The sequence below is a fragment of the Eulemur rufifrons genome, chromosome 30 (assembly GCF_041146395.1).
Source record: "Eulemur rufifrons isolate Redbay chromosome 30, OSU_ERuf_1, whole genome shotgun sequence".
NCBI lineage: Eukaryota > Metazoa > Chordata > Mammalia > Primates > Lemuridae > Eulemur > Eulemur rufifrons.
Genome location: NC_091012.1, coordinates 117562294 through 117587645, shown reverse-complemented (window position 1 = coordinate 117587645; position 25352 = coordinate 117562294). Strand labels below are relative to the sequence as shown.

General features: G+C 34.9%; 1 protein-coding gene across 1 annotated transcript in view; it reads right to left on the bottom strand.

Annotated features, from left to right (window-relative positions):
* Window positions 1–25352, bottom strand: part of DMD (dystrophin) — a 1602346-nt gene that overhangs the window by 690977 nt on the left and 886017 nt on the right. Inside the window, exon 44 of the mRNA XM_069463910.1 lies at window positions 2439–2540. Within this exon, the coding sequence (XP_069320011.1) occupies window positions 2439–2540 (102 nt within the window). The remainder of the gene's footprint in view (window positions 1–2438; window positions 2541–25352) is intronic.

Sequence of the window (25352 nt, the reverse complement as noted above, 5' to 3'; positions counted from 1 at the left end):
AAACAAAAAACCAAAACAAACTTCTCTCATGAAAATGTACTGGAGGCTATTCAGATCCTTTTCCCTTCTATTAAGAGATGAGAAAGCTCAGAGTTAAGGAAGAGACATTAGAAATAGCACAATTTTAAAATTTCGATATATGGACTCAAAGTTGAAAAGGCTTTGTTCATGCCCTATCACAGCAATGGATCACCCTTTAGAAAAATCATCCCTAACCTTTAAAAAGACGTTTTTGATCCATGCAGAGATTTAAACAGTCCTTACAGCTTTCTACCTTGTATTGCTGGGTGTTATGTTTCAAACTGTGAGGTTACCTCTATAGTGTTTCAGTCTACAACAAACTCCAGCTAATCTTCAGGTATTTCCAAGGTCATGGTCCATATCAAGAGTGATGTGTGAATCAACTATTTTTTCACACTCCATAACTTCCAAATCAATCTTGCCTTTTTTCCCCTATCAACTTGATATGTTGATTCTTCTCCAAACCCAAGGGAGAAGTGGTAGGACAGAAATAGATTTTCACTTATGTTCTGCTTCTCCTAAATGAGCTGAATTCAGAGGAAATGGGGAAACAAGGAAGGAGAAAAGAAGGAAAGAAAAAACAGTGCTGACTACTACAAAATGGCTGTAAGGGACGTGAAAGAGAAGGGAAATTATAGCTCCTCGTTCTTTCTTTTCCGTTCAGAAAAGTAACTCCTCTTTGCATCACTAATGCAACAGTAGAAAGTAGATATGCTCACTCGTGGCAGATCCCAATTCTGATCTCCAATTGACCCAAGAGTTGAGTGTGTGGGTGGAGGTGTGATAAGTTAGCATCAACTGCTTGGATTGTTTTACATATAATGAAAGCAAAATTTTTTCTCCTTGACTTTCAATTAAGACTTTTCCTTCTCATTATTTACAAAAGCACAAAAGTAAAAGCCAAATTAAATGTACATATGTTATCAGTAACAATTAGTGCCAAACCCTGGTTCATAGTCATATGCCATATGGAATAAAGGCTTTGAGAATCAACCAATGGTAGATAGAATGGACTTATGCAATGGTTCATTTGTCCATTTCATGGTTTGCTACAATGAAAGTCATTCTGTTAACCACTCTGGGGACTGGCTTTCTTCAAAACATCAACAGAAACCCTAAAATCTGCAGCTTTCAGGACTTTCCATAGCTTTCCAGTCTAAATACTGAACATATTGTTAGTTTATGGAAAATGATCATACCAGGCTTAGAATTGGATGCAAATTATTTTTCTGGATTTTAGGAGTGGGGGCAATATATTCCTGAATAAATGTATGTTGATATCTACAGAAAAACGTGTGCCTTTTAGCATTTGGTGTTTGGACATTCTGTACAGGCCCAAACTTTAAATTTGCCTAAGGAAAAGTCCCTTGTAAACTGTAAGAAAAACAAACAATTGTCTAGAAATGATGCTTGGGCCAAACACAAGGGAAACTAAACGGTGACCTTAGAGACAGGGTCTAAGTCATGGTAATGTTGTTTGCAAGGACAAACTGGTTTTGTATAATGAGGTTATTGACCTGTACTGTTTTAGAGCAGTTTTAAACATGAGAGCAAGGCTCACTATATCTCAGCCTGTAACATTAGCTGAGAAAACCAAGACTGATCAATAAACAGCCACCATTACAGGCTCTTGGGAACCTTCATCATAATGGGAGACATTATAATTTTGATCAGGTACAGAGAATAAGATATCGTGTTTCTAACTTCTATTTATCACTGGACTCTCATTTGCAAATGGAATCCATTGATTAGCTATTTTTTGAAAACTGACCTGGCTTTCCATCTCTCTCCTCTTGTAAGAGCTTGTGAATAAATGTGCCCTAGACTTCAAAATGCACATGGAGAAGGAAAAGAAGTAGAAAGATTTCTCCCAGGCCACCTTTTTACCAAAGAGAGAAGCAATTACATGACATTTCACTAAAAATTCTTGACCCAATAAAGTACTGAAGCCCGAATGCCAATTTTCCTCTTTCATGAGAAAGAGCAACAGAGAAAAGAAAGGTCACAGACTATATTGTGATTCTTTACAGCTGTTAGAGACAGACAGTATGATGCAGTAGCTTGATTTGAATTAAGCCAAACAATATGAAAAGCATCAAGGCTGGCAAGCAAAGCAATAAAACCCCAAAGAATTTAATCTACCTTGAAGGTGGGACTACTTTTGGTATTGATGGCAGCACACCAGGACAGAAATGAGTCCTTTTATGCAATGACTCGTTAATAGCTTTAAGATCACAATATATAAATAAGATATGTTGATCAAAAAGACAGCTTTGCCTCTGCTATTACAGTATGGGCAATATTTCCTTACAAGTTATTTCATTGATTATAAATAGACCACGTCAATGGAAAATGTACAACAGGGGAAGCATAACCCATTATGAGGTAATGGATATTGCTAGCGGTTGCTTCATTACCTTCACTGGCTGAGTGGCTGGTTTTTCCTTGTACAAATGCTGCCCTTTAGACAAAATCCCTTCCACATCCGGTTGTTTAGCTTGAACTGCTGTTTCAGTTTCCTGGGGAAAAGAACCCATATAGTGCAGATTAACTTCACAGTTAGCAATAAAATTACTAAATTTAAATATACCCTTGGAGACTCCACATGTATTTCAGATCAATTTCTGCCTGGTACACAGGAGCACAAAAATGTAGCTTCCCGTGCAGAGAAAAGAAACAGAGGTCTCTGTGAAACTCACTAAAGTTAAAAAAAATTAATCCAATATCTTCTAGAATTACATAATAATACTATTACGTAGACACAAAGACACTTTCTACTTTCAAAAAAAGTAAAATGCAATAATGTGGCATAAGTTATTAATATAATTTATATGAATAAATACTAGTATTAGCTCAATAATCTCAATAATCCTAACATTAATTTTACACTATAAACCTCTTATTTCACAAGATTTTGTTTTGGGCTTTGAATGTAAGTTTGTTTTAAAATACAAATCAAATAATTCTTTCCACATCACTGTCAGAATTATTAAATTTCTTTCCAAAGAGTAAACACTTAAAGCACAGTATCAAAGCTTATTATTTATTAAGCAGTCAAATTAAATAGTCCCTTTGAGGAATGATTAAACTAATTTTTTTATTGTTTGTTTTTCCTTAGCCTGGAGAAGACTGAAGCATGACAGAAAAAGAAAGCCCTTTAGATATATGAATAGAAAGGGTTTTGTTCCTGCCTGCTGTCTAGCTCTCTTGAAGAGAGGACAAAAGAAATGTGCATAAATTGAAGCTGAAGGAAGTGAAGTTAAATATTACAGAAGACTTTCTGGGTGGAACACTTGTTAAACACTAGGATAGAGTATCGATTAATCAATGTCAGACGTCAGTCAGGGCTTAGGCAATCTTTCCCAGAGAACAGCTCCTGATTAACCCATCTCTCTCTTCCTCTCTCTCCTACCCTGGAGCCTCCCAGCACTGCTGTGCATATGTGTCTTCATGCCATCGTTTCCTTTATATACTGTGTTTGTACCTGTTCTCTCAGCGCCCGTCAGTGCAAGAAACACCTGAACCCAAATTATTATAATATCATACCACACAGTAGGATGTCTTGCTACTTATGGGTGCTCAGCACATGCTCTTGAGAGGGACTATTTGTCTAGGTCCTATTATAATAAATACCAGCGGGAGACAGGCACTTTGATCAAAAGTGTCCATAACTATCCTTGTGTTTAATGGTTATGTGTGAAAATTTCAGTTCCTTTAGAACAGAAGTTTAGCTACTTCACTCTTATACAACTGCTAATTGACGGTCTCACTGCCCATTGTCAAGAAAAACTATTTCTCCCTTAAAGTGCAGTACCCAGAATGACTGTAACTCTTTGCTAGTGGTAGAAATAGCTCTTATCTCAGATCAGGAATGAGAAACATCTAGTTTTAGGCACTGAATTCTAAAGAGGCCCTTCATTTACCTTTAAATGCCCAATTTTCAAAACATTTTGGTGTAGTAAATGGTTACATAGTTTCAAAATACTCTAAGAGAACCATAAAGATATCATATCTTTGTTATTTCTTATAGCTGAGTAATATTCCATGGTATACATATGCCACAGCTTACTAATCCAATCATGTATTGATGGGCATTTGGGTTGTTTCCACATCTTTGCAATTGTGAATTGTGCTGCTATAAACATTCAGGTACATGTGTCTTTGTTACAGAATGACCTTTTTTCCTTTGGGTATATGCCCAATAATGGGATTGCTGGATCAAATAGTAGGTCTACTTGAATCTGTTTAAGATACCTCCATAATGCTTTCCACAGGGGTTGCACTAGTTTGCAGTCCCACCAGCAGTGTATGAGTATTCCTGTCTATCCACATCCACGCCAACATCTGTTGTTTTGAGATTTTTTGATAAAGGCAATTCTCACTGGGGTTAAGTGATATCTCACTGTGGTTTTGATTTGCATTTCCCTGATGATTAGGGATGTTGAGCATTTTTTCATATGTTTGTTAGCCATTCTTATATCTTCTTTTAAGAAATTTCTATTCATGTCATTTGCCCACTTTTTGATAAGGTTGTTTGATTTTTTCTTGCTGATTTTCCTGAGTTCTAAATAGATTCTTGTTATCAGTCCTTTATCTGATGTGTAGTATGCAAAAATTTTTTCCCATTCTGTAGGTGGTCTGTTTATTCTCGTGACTGTTTCTTTGGCTGTGCAGAAGCTTTTTAATTTAATCATGTCCCATTCATTTATTTTTGTTGTTGCTGTGATTGCCTTAGGGGTCTTCTTCATAAATTCTTTGCCTAGGCCAATGTTTGTAAGAGTCTTTCCTACATTTTCTTCTAGAATTCTAATTGAGGGATATATACCTACAAGATGGGTGCAACGCACACTGTCTGGGGAACGGACAGCCTGGAGCTTTGACTTGGGGGGACAGGCGGTACATGGGCAACATATGTAACCTGAAATTCTGTATCCCCCATAATAAGATGAAATAAAAAAAAATACTCTAAGAGAGAAAATAAAATATACTATTTTAAAAGAAAGTAGAGAAAAGAAGTAAACTGCACATCTTTAGCAGGTAAAATGATTTAAGAGAAGAGAAAAAGTAACTGTATCTTTCCACTGATACATGTATGATTTATGTATATCATAAATTACCAAGCCAAATGCATATGTGGTGCCTAAATTATACGTTTAAAATTATATATGCATCATACATCTGAACTGATGAGTTAATTTGAAACAGTGTCACCACCATTCATTTTGTATATGTTTATCTAAGACAAAGCACTATTTTCTATTTTTTCACTGACTACCAGAGACTTTTCTTGTGATATTCAATGATATTGGTAATTACTGGTAATAGCAAAGTTTTCTGATTGGCTTCATCGCATCCATAGACTATATTATCAATGATAGTATAGTTACCATTTGTATAATGACTACTATTTACCTTCCCCAAACACTGATTCAAATAGATTCCCACTTTATAGATAAGAAAATGAGGCTGGGGTAGCTGGGGTAGTAGTAGTGGTTGTGATGATGTTGTGAATAACTTGCTCATAATTCCACAGAAAGTAGGAGAGTTAATATTCAAGCACAGTTGGTCTGAATAGAAAGTACATATTATTTCCACTAGTATAAACTACCTCTTTGCATCTCACAAGAACTTATATTAACATAATATATTAACTAATAACACCTAAAGTACGTGTTCTAATTAATGCTATTTCTAAGCATAAAGAAATTTTACTTCACCATCTGAATCCATTTCACATTATCACATGTGCTGATAAAATGTAATACCTCTGTGATAATGAAGGAGAATCAGACTTGGCCTGTAAATTCATGGGTATGGTGGACTATGCATAGAGATTCCAGATGAACCCTGTAGCCAAATCATGTGAGATGAGGCAAAATGGGTCAGTAGGATTATGGCTTCTTGATGCAACAATAGTCACTCTCTTTCATGGGAATTTTTGAAAAAAAAAAATGATACCAAAGACCATTGTTCCCTCTGCCACTCTGAAGTCTTTTTTTTTAATTTTAATTTTTTTTATTTCAGCATATTATGGGGGTACAGACGTTTAAGTTACATATATTGCCCTTGCGCCACCTGAGTCAGAGTTTCAAGCATGTCCATCCCCCAGACGGTGCATACTGCACCCATTAGGTGTGAATATATCCATCCCCTCCTCCCCCTCCCATCAGCCCGACACCCAATGAATGTTATATTACTATACGTGCACTTCAGTGATGATCAGTTAATACCAATTTGATGGTGAGTACATGTGGTTCTTGTTTTTCCATTCTTGTGAGACTTGACTTAGTAGAATGGGCTCCAGCTCTATCCGGGATAACACAAGAGGTGCTAGATCACCATTGTTTTTTGTGGCTGAGCAGAACTCCATGGTATACATATACCACATTTTATTAATCCACTCATGTATTAAAACTAGGGTATGAAACTAGAAGAAAATGTTGTAAAAACTCTTATAAACATTGGCTTAGGCAAAGAATTTATGAAGAAGAGCCCAAAGACAATCACAGCAACAACAAAAATAAATAAATGGGACCTAATCAAATTAGAAAGCTTCTGCACAGCCAAGGAAACTATCATGAGAGCAAACAGACAACCTACAGAATGGGAGAAAATATTTGCATGCTACATATCCAATAAAAGGCTGATAATTAGAATCTACATAGAACTCAGGAAAATCACCAAGAAAAAAATCAAACAACCCTATCAAAAAGTGGGAAAAGGACATGAACAGAAACTTTTCAAAATAATATAGACTAATGGCCAACAAACATATGAAGTCTTATTTAAATTGTTCAACTCCTTTGTTTCATTCTTCCTAATGCCTTGCAATTAGTCGAAAATACCTCTGTGTATATAGAGTTTTGACCAATCCTATTGAATTATCCTCTATGGGGGCAAAATCCATATCTACCTTGTTCACTCATTATACCCTTGGCAGTGCCTATCACATAGTAGGTGCTAAATAAAAAAAATGTGAATAGGCAAATATTGTTGCACGTTGAGCCTGTGCGAACAGAGTTAGGCTGTGTATTGATAGAGACATTTGTTCATGCAGACAGTTGAATGTTTTCATGGCACAGATAATTTTCTTTCTAAGTAATTTGCTAGAGTTAAATATAGACTCCACTCCTCTACTTCTGGATTTGCTTTAATTATTATTTCTAAAAATTTTTACATTTTCATGTTATTGATTGCAACAAGACCTTAAAAACCCATTTCTGTGATAAATTAAAATGGGATTATTTTATACTAAATTAATCCTTTCATTGACTTCCTTTTAACTAAAATTTTACTTCTTCACTATTTTTCTTATTAGCCAAATTATTTATATAATTTAATCTTCATCTAGGGAACTAAAAAAAGATCACAAATTCAAATGTTTTAGCAATCAAATGAATATTTTACATAACAGATATCTGAATGTGGGACCTCAAATCAGGCATTTTATAATTATTGCACTTGATATGTACTAAATATTCATTACTTTTAGTTTGCAATTTTAGTGGAAGAGAAAATCTGGAGGGTCTGGAGGACTGTGCTTCCTATAAAAACCATTAACTTTTATGAGTATTAAAACCTCTCATGTGGTAGCATGCAGTTCATGGTACCCCTCAAAAATTACAATAGTAACATCAAAGATCACTGATCACAGACCATCATAACAGTTATAAAAATAATGGAAAAGTTGAAATATTGTGAGAATTACCAAAATGAGACACAGAGACACATGCTCCCTTCCTTCCAGCACTCCCACTTCCCTTTTCTTCTTCACTCATTGCACATGGAATGAACATATTCTCCTCAGTTTCCCTTAATTTAACTTGTCCCCCATCCCAAAATAAAGATAAATAATGAATATTAGATACATTAGACACAACTTTTATTTTTCATAGTATTTTTACAGTAAAAACTGTTTGCACTGGACACCAAACTTCTAATATTATTCCAACTTTTCAAAAAGATTGAGATTTCTTAAAATGGAGTGTGTATTCAGAAAATACCCACTGCATCATCCATAGGCTAGACACTGGACTACAGCACTAGAAAAATTTCTAGTCTTTGCACATATATGCATATAGATGTATGATATATATGTATATACATAGGCATGTGTATTTGATATATATATATAGTAATACACACATCCACATAAATGTATAATACACATAGGCATATATATATACAGACACGTGTATATACATATAGGCATACCTCATTTTATTGAGCTTTGCTTTACTGGTCTCACAGATGGTGCATTTTTTACTGAAGGTTAGCGGCAACCCTGAGTCAAGCAAGTCTATTGGCACCATTTTTCCAATAGCATGTGCTCACTTCATGTCTCTGTGTCACATTTTGATAATTTTTGCAATACTTCAATTGTTTTCATTATTATTATAACTATTACGGTGATCTGTGATCAGCGATCTCTGATGTTACTATCATAATTGGGGCACCCATATATGACAATGAGCTTAATTGATAAATATTGTATGTGTTCTGACTGCTCCACAGACTGGCAATTACCTCATGTCTCTTTTTCTCCTCGATCTCTGTATTCCCTGGGACACAACAATATTGAAATTAGGCCAATTAATAACCTTGTAATAGCCTCTAGGTGTTCAAGGGAAAGGACAAGTCACATATTTCTCACTTTAAATCTAAAGCTAGAAATGATTAAGTTTAATGAGGAGGCATGTCAAAAGCTGAGATAGGCCAAAAAGCTAGTCCTCATGCATTAAACAGTTAACCAAGTTGTGAATAAAAAGGAACAGTTCTTGAAGAAAATTCAAAGTGCTACACTAATGGGCACACAAATGACAAAAAAATGAAACAACGTTAATGCTGATATGGAGAAAGTTTGAGTAGTCTGGACAGAAGATCAAACCAGCAATAACCAAAGCCCAATCCAAAGCAAGGCCCTAATTCTCTTCAATTCTATGAAGGCTAACAGAGGTGAGGAAGTTGGAGAAGAAAAGTTGGAAGCCATCAGGTGTTGGTTCATGGGGTTTAAGGAAAGGCACCATCTCCATAACATACAAGTGCAAGGTGAAGCAGTTAGTGCTGATGTAGAAGCTGCAGCAAGTTATCCAGAAGATCTAGCTGAGATTGTTGATGAGCATGGCTACACTAAACAACAGATTTTAAAGAAGACACCATTTAGGACTTCCATAGCCAGAGAGGAGAAGTCAATGCCTGGCTCCAAAGCTTCAAAGAATAGACTGATTCTCTTGTCAGGGGATAATGCAGCTGATGACTTTAAATTGAAGCCAATGCTCATTTAGCATTCTGCAAATCCTAGACCCCTTAAGAATTATACTAAATCTACTCTGCCTGTGCTCTATAATTGGAGCAACAAAGCCTGGATGACAGCACATCTGTTTACAACATGCTTTGCTGAATATTTTAAGCCCACTATTGAGACCTGCTGCTCAGAAAAAAAATTCTTTTCCAAATATTACTGCTCATTGAAAAGTCACCTGGTCAGCCAAGAGCTCAGATGAAGATATACATGGAGATTAATCTTGTTTTCATGCCTGCTAACACAACATCCATTCTGTAGCCCACAGATCATGGAATAATTTTTGCCTTCAAGTCTTATTATTTAAGAAATACATTTCGTAAGGCTATAGCTGCCATAGATAGTGGTTCCTCTGATGGATCTGGGAAAGGTATATTGAAAACCTCTGTAAAGGATTCACCATTCTAGATGTCATTAAGAACATTTGTGATATATGGGAGGAGGTCAAAATACTAACATTACCAGGAGTTTGGACGAAGTTGATTCCAACCCTTATGAATGAGTTTGAGGGGTTCAAGACTTCAGTGGAGGAAGTAATTGCATATGTAATAGAAATAGCCAAAGAACTAGGATAGAATTAGAAGTAGAACCTGAAGATGTGACTGAATTCCTGCAACTGAATGTTAAAACTTGAACAGATGAGGAATTGCTACTTACGGTAAGAGCAAACAAAGTGCATTCTTGAGATGGGATCTATTCTTGAGAAAGATGCTGTGAACATTGTTTAAATGACAAAGGATTTAGGATATTTCGTAAACTTAGCTGATAAAACAGAGACAGAGTTTGAGAAGATTGACTTCAATTTTGAAAGAAGTTCTACTGTGGGTAAAATGCTATCAAACAGGCCAAGTGCGGTGGCTCACACCTGTAATCCTAGCACTCTGGGAGGCTGAGGCGGGCGGATTGTTTAAGCTTAGGAGTTCAAGACCAACCTGAGCAAGAGTGAGACCCCGTCTCTACTAAAAATAGAAAGAAATTATATGGACAGCTAAATATATATATAGAAAAATTAGCCGGGCATGGTGGCACATGCCTGTAGTCCCAGCTACTCGGGAGGCTGATGCAGAAGGATTGTTTAAGCCCAGGAGTTTGAGGTTGCTGTGAGCTTGACGTCACAGCACTCTAGCCTGGGCAACTGAGCGAGATTCTGTCTAAAAAAAAAAAAAAATGCTATCAAACAGCATCACATGCTATAGAAAAATCTTTCATGAAAGAAAGAGTCAATTGATGTGGCAAACTTAATTGTTGTCTTCTTTTAAGAAATTGCCACAGTTGCCCCAATCTTTAGCAGCTACTACCCTGATCAGCCAGCAACCATCAATATTGAGGCAACACTGTCCACCAGCAAAATAATTATGACTCACTGAAGGCTCAGAAAATCATTAGGAATTTTCAGCAAAACAATATTTTTAATTAAGGTATATAAATTTTATGTATAATGCTATTATACATTTAAGAGAATACAGTATAGCATAAACATAACTTCTATATGCACTGGGAGATCAAAAATTTCACGTGACTCACTGTACTGCACTGGTCTGGAACTGAACCCACAATGTCTCCAAGATATGCCTGTATATGTATATGCTTATGTATGCTAAGAAAGAAAATGAAACAGAGTAAATAGAGAGCAACAATGAACTCTACTTTAGGTATAGTGAGTACAGAAGGCCTCTCCTTTCAGTAGGAAACAGAATGAAGCACAGAAACATGTCACATGAACATATTGGAGAAGAGTATTCCAAGCAGAGGAAAAAGCAAGTGCAAAGGTCCTAAGGTGGTGAGGAATGTGGCTGATATAAGGATTTGAAGTAGTATAATACTCTGCTAACATAAATATATATAGAATCTTTCAGGTGTTATAGAAGACAAAACAAAGTTCTCTCTCTCTCTCTCTCTCAAATGTTAATGTTTGTATATACCAAGAACTTCTTAGTTTGTAATATTTGTTAGGAACCAACCCTGATTTGACTCTTTTAAGAAGTTAAGATGATAACTCTAGTGGCAGATTGGAAGAAAGATTTTAAGGATAAGAGGCTGGTGGAAGGAACATGGTTAGGAAATTCCATTAGAAGTCCAAGCACTTATTGAACAACAGGAGCAGCATAGATGCTCAGGAAGGATCATTTTTTTTTGAGACAGGGTCTCACTCTATCACCTGGACTAGAGAGCAGTGGCATCATCATAGCTCACAGCAACCTCAAACTTCTGAGTTCAAGTGATCCTCCTTCCTCAGCCTCCCAAGTAGCTGGGACTATAGACTCAAGCCAGCACACACGGCTAATAAATTTTTTTATAGGGACGTGGTCTTGCTATGTTGCCCAGGCTGATCTTGAACTACTGGACTCAAGCAATCCTCCTTTCTTGGCCTCCCAAAATTCTTGGATTACAGGTGTGAGCCACTGTGCCCACTCCCTGAAGAGGGATCATTCTTAAGATGTTGTGGGTATAGGACTGGCTAGATTTGATCAGGGAAAAGAAAATTTTGAGAGTCACTGAAATTTTATAGCTTGGGAGAAAGTGACTAGGTGTATAAGGCAGATAGGTAAGTCTGCATATGGAAGCATGTTAATGAGTTCAGGTTGGATGCACGAGTCAAGGAACCTGTGAGTAACACCAATGCAAACATACATTGGGCAATTGGAAAAACAAGTCTTGTGTGCAGATTAGCGGTCAGGCTAAAAATATAGATTTGGAGTATAAAAGCAGCAGTTGGACAAAATTTTTCCAGTGATATTTGTAGAGCGAGTGAAGAGGATAGGGCCAGAATTAGATATCTATCTCCATAGGATAAGAGAAAAAAGATGAATCAACGAAAGACAACAAGGGAGCAAAGAGAGCAGAAGAGGTTGACTCAGGAGCTTTTAGAAATCCTAAAGGGAAGTGAAGAAAGAATTATATGAAGAGGGTTGTCACCATGTTAAATATTACATATAAGCAATGAAGCTGAAGAAATAATATAAATACTAATACTGAATATGTCCCTTCATGGGAGGTTAATACAAGAAAGGGAGTTCAAATCTAATGTTGTTTTCCTTGTGAATAGAATATTAGATTGTACGTCCCCAAAATTTACTACATGCCCTTCTTTTTAAAATTCTACTACTAGTACCACACACATAATCTTTAGTGATAATAATTAATTATGAAAGAAAATTATAACAGTACTAATTCATTCTCTATGATAAAAAATTCTTAACATGATTTTTAAAAAAACCTTACAAAATTGTAGTAAGTTTAAATTTAAAGTATGTTTTGTTCTAGAGCTGGAGCCCATTCTACTAAGCGAAGTATCCCAAGAATGGAAAAACAAGCACCACATGTACTCACCATCAAACTGGTTTCACTGATCAACACCTAAGTGCACATATTGAAGTAACATTTATCGGATGTTGGGCATATGGGAGGGGGAAGGAGGGCATGGGTCTCTTCACACCTAATGGATGCGGTGCGCACCGTCTGGAGGATGTGCATACTTGAAGCTCTGACTCGGGCAGGGCAAAGGCAATATATGTAACCTAAACATTTGTATCCCTATAATATGCTGAAATAAAAAATGAATAAATAAATAAATAAAATACAAAATAAAAAAATACAGTATATTTTGTGAGGGCTGGATATTTTTTCTTTTAAAACTGTTTATAAGTTGCAATCCAGTATAAATTATATACCTTCAGAAAATGAATACAAATAGTCAATAACTTTATCAATGTTTCAGGTATGTAGCCAAGTGATTAACATCCTCCTCTCCCTGACCCATATTCTTCTACCACAAAGAGTTCCGAAGATCACAAAGAATAGATGCTACTATTCAGAATGCAGTGGCAAATTGACAGGGTTAAGAGACTGCATTTAATATTACAAGGAATTTCCTTAAGAAATGCATACACAAACTTTAATTAATAAAGTTTTCATTGAAAAATGAACAGAAATGACATCAAGGCTGATATTAGGGTAGCCCAAGTATCACTTAGCACTCCAAGTCCTAGCAGGTGCTTTCTAGATGATGGATTAAGGTACAGGTGGCATGCTAAATGAAATGACTATGTTTTGCACCTGCAGGAAGTAGACTATCCCCTCTTCAGTTCACCAAAGAAGCCCTAGATTTAGTCCTCTGGTGAATGAACATTACAAAGTCACCTCATTCTCTCCATAGAAATGTTTTCTATTAGCATGTCCTTCTATCATTACTATTGTCATCTCTTCATCCTCCAATGACATAATGAAGAGTTTAAGTACCTGGATGAGATTTATTATTGGTCCTAAAGAAATAGAGCAATGGGTGGAAGAATTCATGTTCAGCTCTGAATTCTTTGTGGTTACTTCTCTTGGGCACATTTTTGGAGACTCGGATCTCTAATTATATGCATCTTTGATAAATCACTTTAGAAAAGCCATTTTGAGGATGAATTTCTACAATTTACTTCACTACATTTATTTGCAGTTTGAATTTATTAGTTCAAAGGTAGGTCAGGTATTCAGGGCAAGATATTATTGCTTGAAGGGTCAACTGTAGTAAATCTAATTAAATTCACTTAAAATATTCTTGTGTATATTTTTCTTAAGTGAGTGTGAGGAAAATACAATATAAAAAGTTTATAATTATCCTAAAAATTAAATGATAGGTGAAATAAATTTAAAAACTTAGATATTCCTCCAATGCAAATAAAACTTTACTGAGAAAAGCCAAAAAGCAATGCAACAAACAACCCCAGAGAAACCATATGACTATACAAAGATAAGAAAATGATGCTAAAATTCTTAACTGTGCTGAAATGGCAACTAATTACTATAATGATATTAATTGTTATAATATTAACAAAGTAGAGTTGCTAAACATTTACTATGTGTCAAACACTGTTTTTCACAGATTTTTCCTAATACACAAAAGAGTTTATCTAATTTCACAGATACTGTCACCAAATCCTCACTTTCTTCCTCATTTTATTGTGTATACTGTGTGTGCACACATGTGCATGCATGTGTGCACATGTGCTTATTATGACTTGCTAAAACTGATAGACATGTTTCTTAATATTATGTTAATTCTTTCTCCTACTCTTTAATTCCAATACATTCTTCCAGCATATAAAATGAGAGAAAATCCTGTCTCTTCCCACAGAAAAGGTAATAAATTCTTACATAGCCTTGGAAATACTCCGAGGGCTTCTCTTAGTGGGTTTATGATTGCCAAACCTCTGATATCCAGGTCAGAGAATTGGTTTGAGTAAACCTTTTATCTCACAAATGGCCTCACATCTTTATATGATTTAAGATGAGGTGAAAAGGCCACCACTAAAATGGAAACATAGCTAATTATAGTGGCCAGGTTTTGTAAGTAGAAAGTGTTCAACTTCAAAGAACATTCAGACAAGAAAGGCTTCATGGGATTTCAACCAAGAAAACTCACTTCTAATAACAGAACATTTCCATTTAGGTTTTCTTCCCCTGCCTTAATCTTAATGACCCCTGCAATGCAAAATTGTACACCAGGAATTAAGATCTTTGTGATATGATAAGAGTTTTATTTTCTTTATAGTATTGACAATTCACTATTGACAATTTGGATTAATTAGGTAATAGGGAGTAAGGTTTTATTAATACTTGCAAGGAGAATATTATGGCCTATTTTTAGATCCAGTTCTGATAGGTTTTTGAAAAGGAGTTATTCTAAGCACCTTTAGTTTTAGTTAATTCTTATTAAAAAGCATTACTAAATTGGGCATCTGCTGATCTGTCAAGCAGTGAAGCTAACGTTGCTGATGAAAAAAAGGCCAAAAAAAAGCAATCTTTGAACATGAAAGTAGCTAGTCATAGGCAAATTAATATATCCCTACATTTTATAAGAATTGATTTATTGAACATTGTATTTCTAATTCAACATTAAGCTGATATTGTGTGTGTGTGTGTGCGCGTGTGTGTGTTTAACTAGAAATTTGATGTTGTCAGGGATTGTATAACAGGGATACATTTTGCCTTATTTTCTTTCCTTTTATTTAATTTACTTTTCTTCATCTTACCTATTGTTAACCTTAGAATATATGAATATATATTGTGAATATATATCTCACACACACATAAGGAAGATATAAACAGCCTTTTCACATATGCTCAAACATTCATTTATTTGTTTGTTCATTTGGCAAACATTTATTAAATGTTTACTGTGTTTCAGTGTCTGAGATAGGAATTTGGAATGTAAAACTACAGATACACAAACACATATTAAAGTTAGAGTGACTCTGTGATATAACTGATATAATGACCAACAAAGTGCAATGTACAATGGAGCACAGAGCAGGAACTGATTAGTTCTGTGTTTGATGGACAACAGGAGGGTCAGGGAAGAAAGGCTTGAGCAATGGCTTGGAGCAGAAACAGCTCATGCACCTGGTTTACAAGGGGATGAATGACAGAGATAAAGTATTCCAAGAGGGAATCTGGAATATGCAAAGACAGGACCAGAGCAATATGGAGATACCATGTGGGGGGATGAGAAAAATAGTGCAGGAATAGAAAACAAGAGCCAGAGGAAAGAAGTAGTTTTTATATCACCCTTAGAACCTTATTAGAGAAGCTACAAAATAGTTTTAAACAAGGGAATTACACTTTTGTATTCCAATTGATCTTCTGAAAATGAATATGTATGAATATATGAATAGATAGAAGATCTATTAATGCATTTTTTATTCAAATAAGCTGATCTGAATGAGGTATGCATGCTACTATGGAAAATAAAGAAATTCAAGATAAAAATGACAGCTTTTTTTGGATGAACATAAGAGTCCATTCACTTAGAACTTTCTTATTTATAAAGAGCATTTTCTGCCATTTGGCTATTTTGTCAACCACCACAATTAACAGTTTTTCTATCTAATCTATCATTGATTGGAAGGACCACTATCATTATATAAACTGCTAAGAAAGTTTCAGACTTTGTAGACACTATCTATTGTGTAACATATCTCAATTTCAAGGATGTTGAAACATAAAATAAACGTATTTTAGAATCAATGAAAGTCTAAGATATTTGTGGATATTATAATGGATTTATTAGTTCATTGTTATTCATTCCCTCTCTTAATATGACTGCCCTGTGGGTGAATAGACTTCTTCCCTCTTTAATTTTGAGCTTGATCATGTGCCTTAATTTGATCAATGGTCTGTGGGCAGAAGTGACTGTATAGTAGCTCTGAGCTGGATCTTTAAAGGCGATTCAAAATTTGCTAGTTCCTCTTTTTCCTGTCTTCCACCATGAGAGAATGATATGCCATATAAAAGCTACTCTTTCAGCTTGAGTCCTGGAATGAGAAGCCATTTGGAGCATATCCACAGTCTAGAAAGAGAAGCCCTTACTTGACTCATAGTGTGGAGCAAAGATACAACTGATTTGCAGATACATGAGTGAGTAATAAATATTTGTTGTTATATGTCCCTGGAATTTTGGTGTTCTTTGTTACTGCAGCAAGAGCTGACAATAGCAGTATTATAGTAAAACAAACAAACAACGCAGAAAAAAATATATGGCTTTCTGGGAAGAAAAGACCAAAGTAAGCCTACAAAATAAATGTGCCCTGGTCACATACATTGACTGCACTATCTCTCATTTCACATACAAACTGTTTGGTAAAAGGGTAGGAAGAAACAAAAAATGAAATGGAATCAATATTCTGTTACAGCCTGACTTCTCCAGTCTAGATTGTCAGGCAGACTCTGACAAATGAAGGCTGACGGATGGAAAAACACAACATTGTGCAGTTGAGTTTCTTTCTCTTTCCTCTCATGCTGGGTGACTGTTCTTTTATTTATCTACAATTAGGTTTGCTAGACCACTGCAACGCGGCTCTCTTTCACTGTAACTGCATGCTGTCAAGTATGTGCCAGGCTGATTGACAAAGAATGACAGGTTCTCTCTTTCCATTCTGAGCTAATCAAAGGCAGCCTACCAAAGGGAGGCTTTTTTTTCTGATTTAGAGATTTATGGATTTCAAAAATAATCTGTCCACATATACAAAGTATAATTCAGTATTGATTTTTAAAGTGGTAAGTGTTGTGAAACCGAGAAGATATAATCTACTAAGCCACATATTTGAAATGTTCAAGGCCAACAAAAGAGTGGACATAGGTGTGATCATCAAGTAATGAGAATGACATCTAGAAGCCTCTCTTGGAAACTCTTTGCCATTAAATAACATACGTAGAGTTTCCAAGGTCTATGAAAGGGGCATGCCCAGTTATAAGAGTTGCTGCACTTAGGGAATCCCCAAAACTATGATTTTTTCCTTTAGGCATTTATAGTTCATTCCTAGAACACCTAAGCAAGATGTAATTTACTAAGCAAGGTCATTTTTTTATCAGAAGCAATGTTGCCTGCTAATATGTATGACATTTCAAGTTTATCAGCTTTCCAGAGAGAATGCAACCAGAAAGTTGATTGAAGGTCAAATTCTCATGCAGAGGGCCAAAGAGTATTGTTAACCCTTTATTTATAATAATATCTGTCATTTTCATTTATTTTATAATTAAAGATACTAAAACACAGAGGAGTTAAGTGACTTGCCCCAAGTCATGGATTAATATTCCTAGAACACAGATGTTGTTATATCCGGTCTGATCATTTCCAACAACACTATAATGCCCTAAAGCAGGAGTCAGCAAACTATGGTCCAAGGGCCAAATTCAGTCCTCCATCTGTTTTCGTAAATACAGTGTTATTGGAACACAACCATGCTCATTTTTTTACATATCATCTTTGGCTGAATTCGTGCTACACTGGCAGAATTCAGTTATGACAGGAAACATATAACTCACATAGCCTAAAATATTTACTATCTGGCCCTTTACAGAAAATGTCTGCTAACCTCTGCTCTAAAGTATAAATTATTTAACTCTATGAATCTATATAAGAAGTTAAAAGAAAAAATATACATTTATAATGTTTGATAATTAAAAATACATACCCACATAGTTTTTCAAATTTATTTTATTTTATTTATTTTATTTTTTATTTCAGCTTATTATGGGGGGTACAAAAGTTCAGGTTACATACGTTGCCCATGTATCAAATTTATTTTTAATTGATAAATAATAATTAAATATATACTGGGGGTACAATGTGATGTTTTGATATATGTTTGCATTGTGGAATAGTTATGTGTATTTGAAGGCTCTTAGAGCCACAAATCCTGAACCTAACCATTTCTCTACATCAACAATTGGCTAACTTTTTCTTTAAAGGGCCAGATAGCAAATATTTTAGTCTATTTTTGAGTCTTTGTGGGTCATATGGTCTCTGTTGCAAACAGTCAATTCATGTGAAGATTGTAACCTAGATAGCCAGGCTTATGAACCCACACTCTTTACCTATAAGGACTTAGGAAGGTAGTGAGACTGGGGGAGCATCAGTTTAGGTGAATTTTTTTTAAAAGAAATGTCCCATATTGCTATTAAATCAGATCAGAGATTTAACCCTTTCTAAAAAACTGTGTGCATAAAGGTTTTCCAAATAAGGACTTCAGGTTTCCACAAACAAGTACTTCCCTCCAAGCAATTCAGATGTAAACTCCTTAGGAATCTGTTCATAACTACTGTCTGTTCTCTGTATTCCTTATATCTAATCTTAATAGAGCAGCCAGATTAATCCATTTTTTAAATTTTTTATAATTTTTATTTCAAAATATTAAGGGGGTAAAAGTGTTTTTGTTTCATGGATGAATTATATAATATGGAAGTCAAAGTTTTTAGTGTGCCCATCACCAAAATAGTGTACCTTGTACCCGATAGGTAAGATTTTATCCCTCACCGTCCGTCCTCCCACTGTCCCCTATTCTTAGTTTCCAGTGTCCCTTACACCACTTTATGACTGTATGGTTCCTATTCTCACTTAGAATAACAGCCAAAGTCCTCCCATGGATGCCCTGAAAGACCTACCCTCCACCATCTCTAACCTCTCTGGCTATCCTTCCCACTACTCTCCCTTTGCTCGCTGGACTCCATTCACCCTGGCTTCATTATTTTTAAATTGAATACTCCAGACACACTCCGGCCCAGGTCTTTTGCATTTGCTATCTCCTCTACATGGATTGTTCTTTCCTGAGATATCTGCTTGATTCATTCCCTTAGTTCCTTCAGATCTTTATTCAAATATCACCTTCTCAGTGAGGCTTTCTCTGGAGGCCACATCCCACCTCACCTTACCCTGTGCATAAGTCTCCTATCCCCATCCAATGCTTTCATTTTTCTCTTTAGCACTTTTCACTCTCTGATGCACCGTAATTTATCTTTTACTGTTATTCCCATTAGAATGTAAGCTTACTGGGGACAGGAAAAATTTATATGATTACTCACTGTTACATATCTACTACCTAAAACCATGTAATAAGTGATGTGTAAATATTCATTGAATAAATCAAGTAATTTGTTGGTAATATTTTGTTTGCCAAAAGAATCTTACTGCCAAAAAGACTTTGAAACCCCTACCCCATAGGTAGAGTGCATGAGGCTCCTAGGCCTGGGTTGACCTACCACCTGTATGTGAGTCTCCTTCCTTTGCACCTGAGCTGCCATCTAGGTGTGGGCAGGTGCTGCAAAGTGAATAGCTCTTGGATGGCTCTGTGGATGCTTCACAGACTGCTGTGCCTTCTAATCCTACTGAATCCCACTGAAGAGAGATGCCTGCTGCTACCTTTTTGGTAAACTGTGTTCCTATGTCATTCTAAGTAATTTGATGCTGACTGTGGTCAATGGTAGCCTTTTTCAGTTGCACTTAAGAAAACTTTCTGATGAGTTTTAGAAAAATCCATTCTAAGACCCACATTTTATTTTCACAGGTTAGCTGCTCTGAAATTGGGACACATTTTAAAGATGATGGCATGTCATAGTCTAATTGGCAGCACTTTTTTCTTAGTTAAAAATAAAATAATGATGCATATTCTAATCAATGGTGTTCTAGAAACAATAAAATATGGTATGTGATCGGGCTTTTCATTAGTAGGTCAGGATGAAAAGATTTAGTATATACAAAGGCAATACAAAAAAAAAAGGCAATACTAACTGCTACCATTTATTGAAAACATACTAAGAGCAAACACTCTGCTGTGCACTTAACATAAATCATCTTAATTGATCTCACTCAATCTTTACTGAAGAGCCTTTCAGCAGACATCATTATCATTTTTCAGATTAAAAATCTAGAGTCACAAAAGGTTAGAAACTTGCCTAAGGTACAAGCTAACATATGATGGATCTAAGATTTGAACTCTAGTCTGTCTGATGCAAATCCTGCATACATAATTACAATATACTATAGGTTTTATGAATTTGTTTAAATATAGTACCAATATAAAATTAGATTTAATTTGATTAATCCCAGGGCTTAGAACCTAAACAAAGTACTAATAGTTTTGATTAGCATGTAATTTTAGTTTAAATCAGGGTTTCTCAATTTCAGACTTGTTGCCATTTGGGTTTGGACAATTCTTTCTTGTAGGGGGCTGCCTTGTATACTGTAGGATATTTTGTACCATTCCTGGTCACTGTTCACAAGATGCCAAGAGCATTTTATCCTCCTCCATGTTGGACAACCAAAAATATCTCCAGAAATTGCCAAAGACCCCTGGGGGAAAAAATCACCCCTGGTTGAGAAACACTGCATTATTGAATATATGAATGAACAAATGAAAGAATGTCCTTCTCTTTGTGGTCTATATTTTCCAGTACACATGAATTAGTATGACTTAATTTGAAAACCTTTCCTGCCTTTTTCTTATATACAACATTGTGTGCAATGTCATCTGTTCATATGCTCTTTCAGATGCACTACTAAGCACACTGTAGCTCATAAAATTCATTTGAATGCGGTTCTGAGGAACTCTAACCATAATTACATGTTTCAGTTTCTGGATGAATAGTTCTTAAAAACACTAGATTAAATATCCCAAAGGGATTAGGGAACACAGTGGATTCTATGAAATAGAGAAGCACATATAACAGAAAAGTAATTTTGACGTATCTCTGAGTCATGGCCAGTAGTACTTGCATTATTTTAAACTAATATAGCACATCTCTAAGTTATAGCCATACAGCAATTGGACATGGTTCTTCAAGTCTTGAAAAAAATATTTACTTAAAAATGTAACTATTATTAAACACTAGAAGTTTCTTTTTAAGCATAAAAGAGCAATTAGAACAATTTTTACTAAAAACAAAGCAAAGAGCAATTCAATTCTGACATCATAACTGACACATACTTTAATAAGATTAAAGATGTTTTGTTTTTTACTGTTAGGTTCTGTACCAAAATTATAGTCATTATCTAAAACAACTCTTTGTAATATTTTGCATAACTTGTAAACTCAAACAATTAAATGGATAATTGAATTAAATTTGTGTTTAAAGAAATAAAAACAGCAACAAAACCTCTGAGTTTTCTCTTTTGAATATCCTTCCTTAATCATGTATGGAAAGCAAAGCAAATATAAAGGTTTCTGAAATCAATGAAAAGAATACATGATGGAATAAAGCCCCTTCTTTGGTTTACTCAACATGTCAGTCTTCATCTTGGATACCAGGTATTTATCAAGCCTGTCTTACTTAATTTTTATACTCTTGTAACTCTTATGATTTCTATGTCTTCAGCTAAGTAACTGTTTTCACTGGCCTCCTGAAATGTCAATGATAAGGTTTTAGATAAGGAATTGTGGACTTGTATGTTAGAGGCATATAATACAAAACTTTGTTAGAATCCAAAATACAAAGAGAACTAATGTTAGTTGGTGAGAGAAGGCAAACAATTCAATGGAAAATTGGGCTAAGTATATGAAGAATCAACTCACAGGAAGAAAATTCTAAATGCCCAACGAACATGAAAATTTGTTCAATCGGGGATTTGCAAATTAAAATAATAAATTTGTGCCACTTCTTGCTGCTGGTGGGAAAGTAATTTGTAATATATAATAAAATTAACGATGAGTAAACTCTAATATGTCCACAATTCCACTTCTAGGTATTCTCAAGTAGGTATATGAAAAGATCTATAAAGAAAGTTCTTTTAGCATTATTTACATTACTAAAAAATTGTAAACATTTTAAGTGATTATTCAGTTTTAATTTAGTAATCATATTGATTATTCTTATTAAAATCAAGGAATTCACCATTAAATTTGTACTAATTGATCAACACTTATGTGCACATATGGTAGTAACATTCATCAGGTGTCAGGCAGGTGGGAGCGGGGAAGAGGGGATGGGCATAGTCACACCTAACAGGTGCGGTGCGCACTGTCTGTGGGCCGGGCACACTTGTAGCTCTGACTTAGGTGGGGCAAAGGCAATATATGTAACCTAAACATGTGTAGCACTGTAATATTATTAAATAAAAAAAGAATACTTTTACCAGATTACTTCTGTATGCTAAAGCCCTTTTAAATCTTTGTTCTTATTTTTGTGGTATCCAAAAGTCTATTTAACCTATTCATAAGCAAAGTTGATGCCTCTATTCATAACTGACTCATTGAAGATATTAAAAATAATAAAATAACTATGCTGTCTTTAACAAATATGACTTCAGTTATAATGGGATACACAGTATAATGTCCAAATAGTATCTGTTCAGTTTTGAGTGAAGCATAGGAGTGTGTGTGCATGTATGTATGTGTGCATAATTTTGTATTTGCATTATCTCTCTAATTATGTAAATCACTAATACTTATTACTATGTTAATACCAAAAGATATATTGTAATAAAAGGTGCCATGAATTATTAATTTTGTGTTTCTTATCACATATTTCATCAAATAATTTAAAAGACAGAGATGCTTATCTATCCACATTTTCTCTACATGCCATTTGCAAAAGTTCCCTCAAGAAAATCTTGAAAATTAAAAGTATACACATATGAATTTGTAATTTCATGGGTCAATAAGTAGAATGTTCGTTGGATCCTACACGTTATTGTGAGTGCTTCTATGTTTTGCCTTCTGAATTCTTAACCGAATTTTTAATTTCAAGAACATCAATCTCATTTTAATGACTAGCATATTACATAGTCAATTATTTTGATAAGTACATTTTGAGCTGTTTAAGATTAAGATGAAAACTTTTACTAAAATAATCTAATTTAAATAATTATGGCTGCTTTTACTAGCTATATCTTTTGTGCCTTCTTTTGATCAGTAATTGCTGAATGCTCATTATGTCCAGAGGAGGAACCAAAGTGTTCAGAATTTGGAAACCATGGCATTAGATGTGTTAAACATGCAAGTTCTACTTTTTTATAGATATTGTTTTGAAATTACAGAGCAGGATAAATGCCTTTATACTTGGTAATAAATTAAGCCCTTAAATTATCCCTAGAGTGTTTCTTTTTCAAAATATATATCAGAAAGTATTTGGTATCTTCTATAATATGTATATCTCCATATATATGATATATAAAATATAATATATACTATATATGATTTTATATACTTTTTAAATATGTGAATGTATGAATCTATTCCCACTAATACTACTGCTCAAAGGAGAGTCAAGAAGAATAAAGGAAAGAAAGATATGAATAAGAAAATAACAGATATGTGGCAATTTGGGTATATTTGGACTACAAAGGTTATTTCTAAGTCAAGTAGAGCTGACAAAACAGACTGGTAACAACAGCTGATTTTGCCTAATAGGGGATAGGGAGACTTATGTAACATAGAATTATATTTGTTAATTAGATTCATAACATACTCTTCAATTACACAGAAATTAATGTCACAAGTAAAGTCTCAGTACACAGAATTGTATATTCAAGAGGAAATATCACTATGGCATTTCTAAGTATCAAATTTAGTGCACAAAATTTGGTTATATCTTCATTGGAAAGAATTGTGAGACTTTATGATATATTTTCACACTAATAAAATCTAAGCCTTTTCTGAATTTCAATATATTAAGTATTCCTTAGAAGTCTTCAGAGTATTCTAGAGTTTCATTAGAGATATTCCTATTTAAATTAATTTTCACTTATCACTTTGGTAATTTTTTAACTCTAAAATGTGAGTGGAAGTTTAAATTGGTGTAAGTTCTTGAGATGGCAACTGAACAGTAAAACAGTTTTATGTAAGTATTTCTTAAAGTACTCTTTTTAGCGTTAAATGATATATGTATCTATCTATCTATCTATATATATATATATTTGTCAATTCCTCCCCTTTGGAAAATAAAATCATAAAGATTATGTCCACAGTTTCTTTTGCTTTTGTTTTTCCCCACAGCACCTGATAGAGTGTTTTTCTACCTGTAAATATTAATACCAGGTCTACTCCCTTCCTCACAAAATAAAAATGTAATGATTGGCTTTATGTTGCTGTATCTTCTTGGCAGACATCCTTACCCATAATGATAGTCATGCTTGCTTTTAGAGGTATCATAATTATGTCTTTAGAACTGTAAGTGTTCTCTAGTGGTAATGCACAGATTTAAGGATCCTTTTACTAACTGATACAGTTTGGTGAGCAGAGCGCAGCATTTCCCGAAGAAAATACAAGCTCACAGCCATGAGGTCAGAAGGGTAGATACTCACAAGGCAGACAAGGGACACTGTTGCAGAGAACAGAGGGTCAGAGGAGAGTACAAGGACCTGCATGGGGATCTTAGGTCATGTAGGTCAGGTATGTCATGTAATTTTCCCTCACCTGTCAACCCAGCTGCCATCTTGGAGAGAAGCAGGAAGAGAGCAAGGGAATCTGAAAGACTGGTCTCTTATCTAAGAGATACCAACTCATGCAAAGAGATTCATGAAATTATTGAATAAATGAAGAAGCTGTCTTTGTGAAAATCAATATTTGACCCCAAGACATACCCATATAACTCCTCCTGCATATTTATTATATTTACAACTATTTGGCACTTAAGAATCCACAATAGTGTTTCTGAAAGTGTGATTCTGCAGACCAGTGGCATCAGTATCTTGTTAAAGTTTGAGAAGCATGGCTCTAGCATATAGTAGAACTAGGAACAGATGCACTAACCCTAGAATTTTTTGGAATTT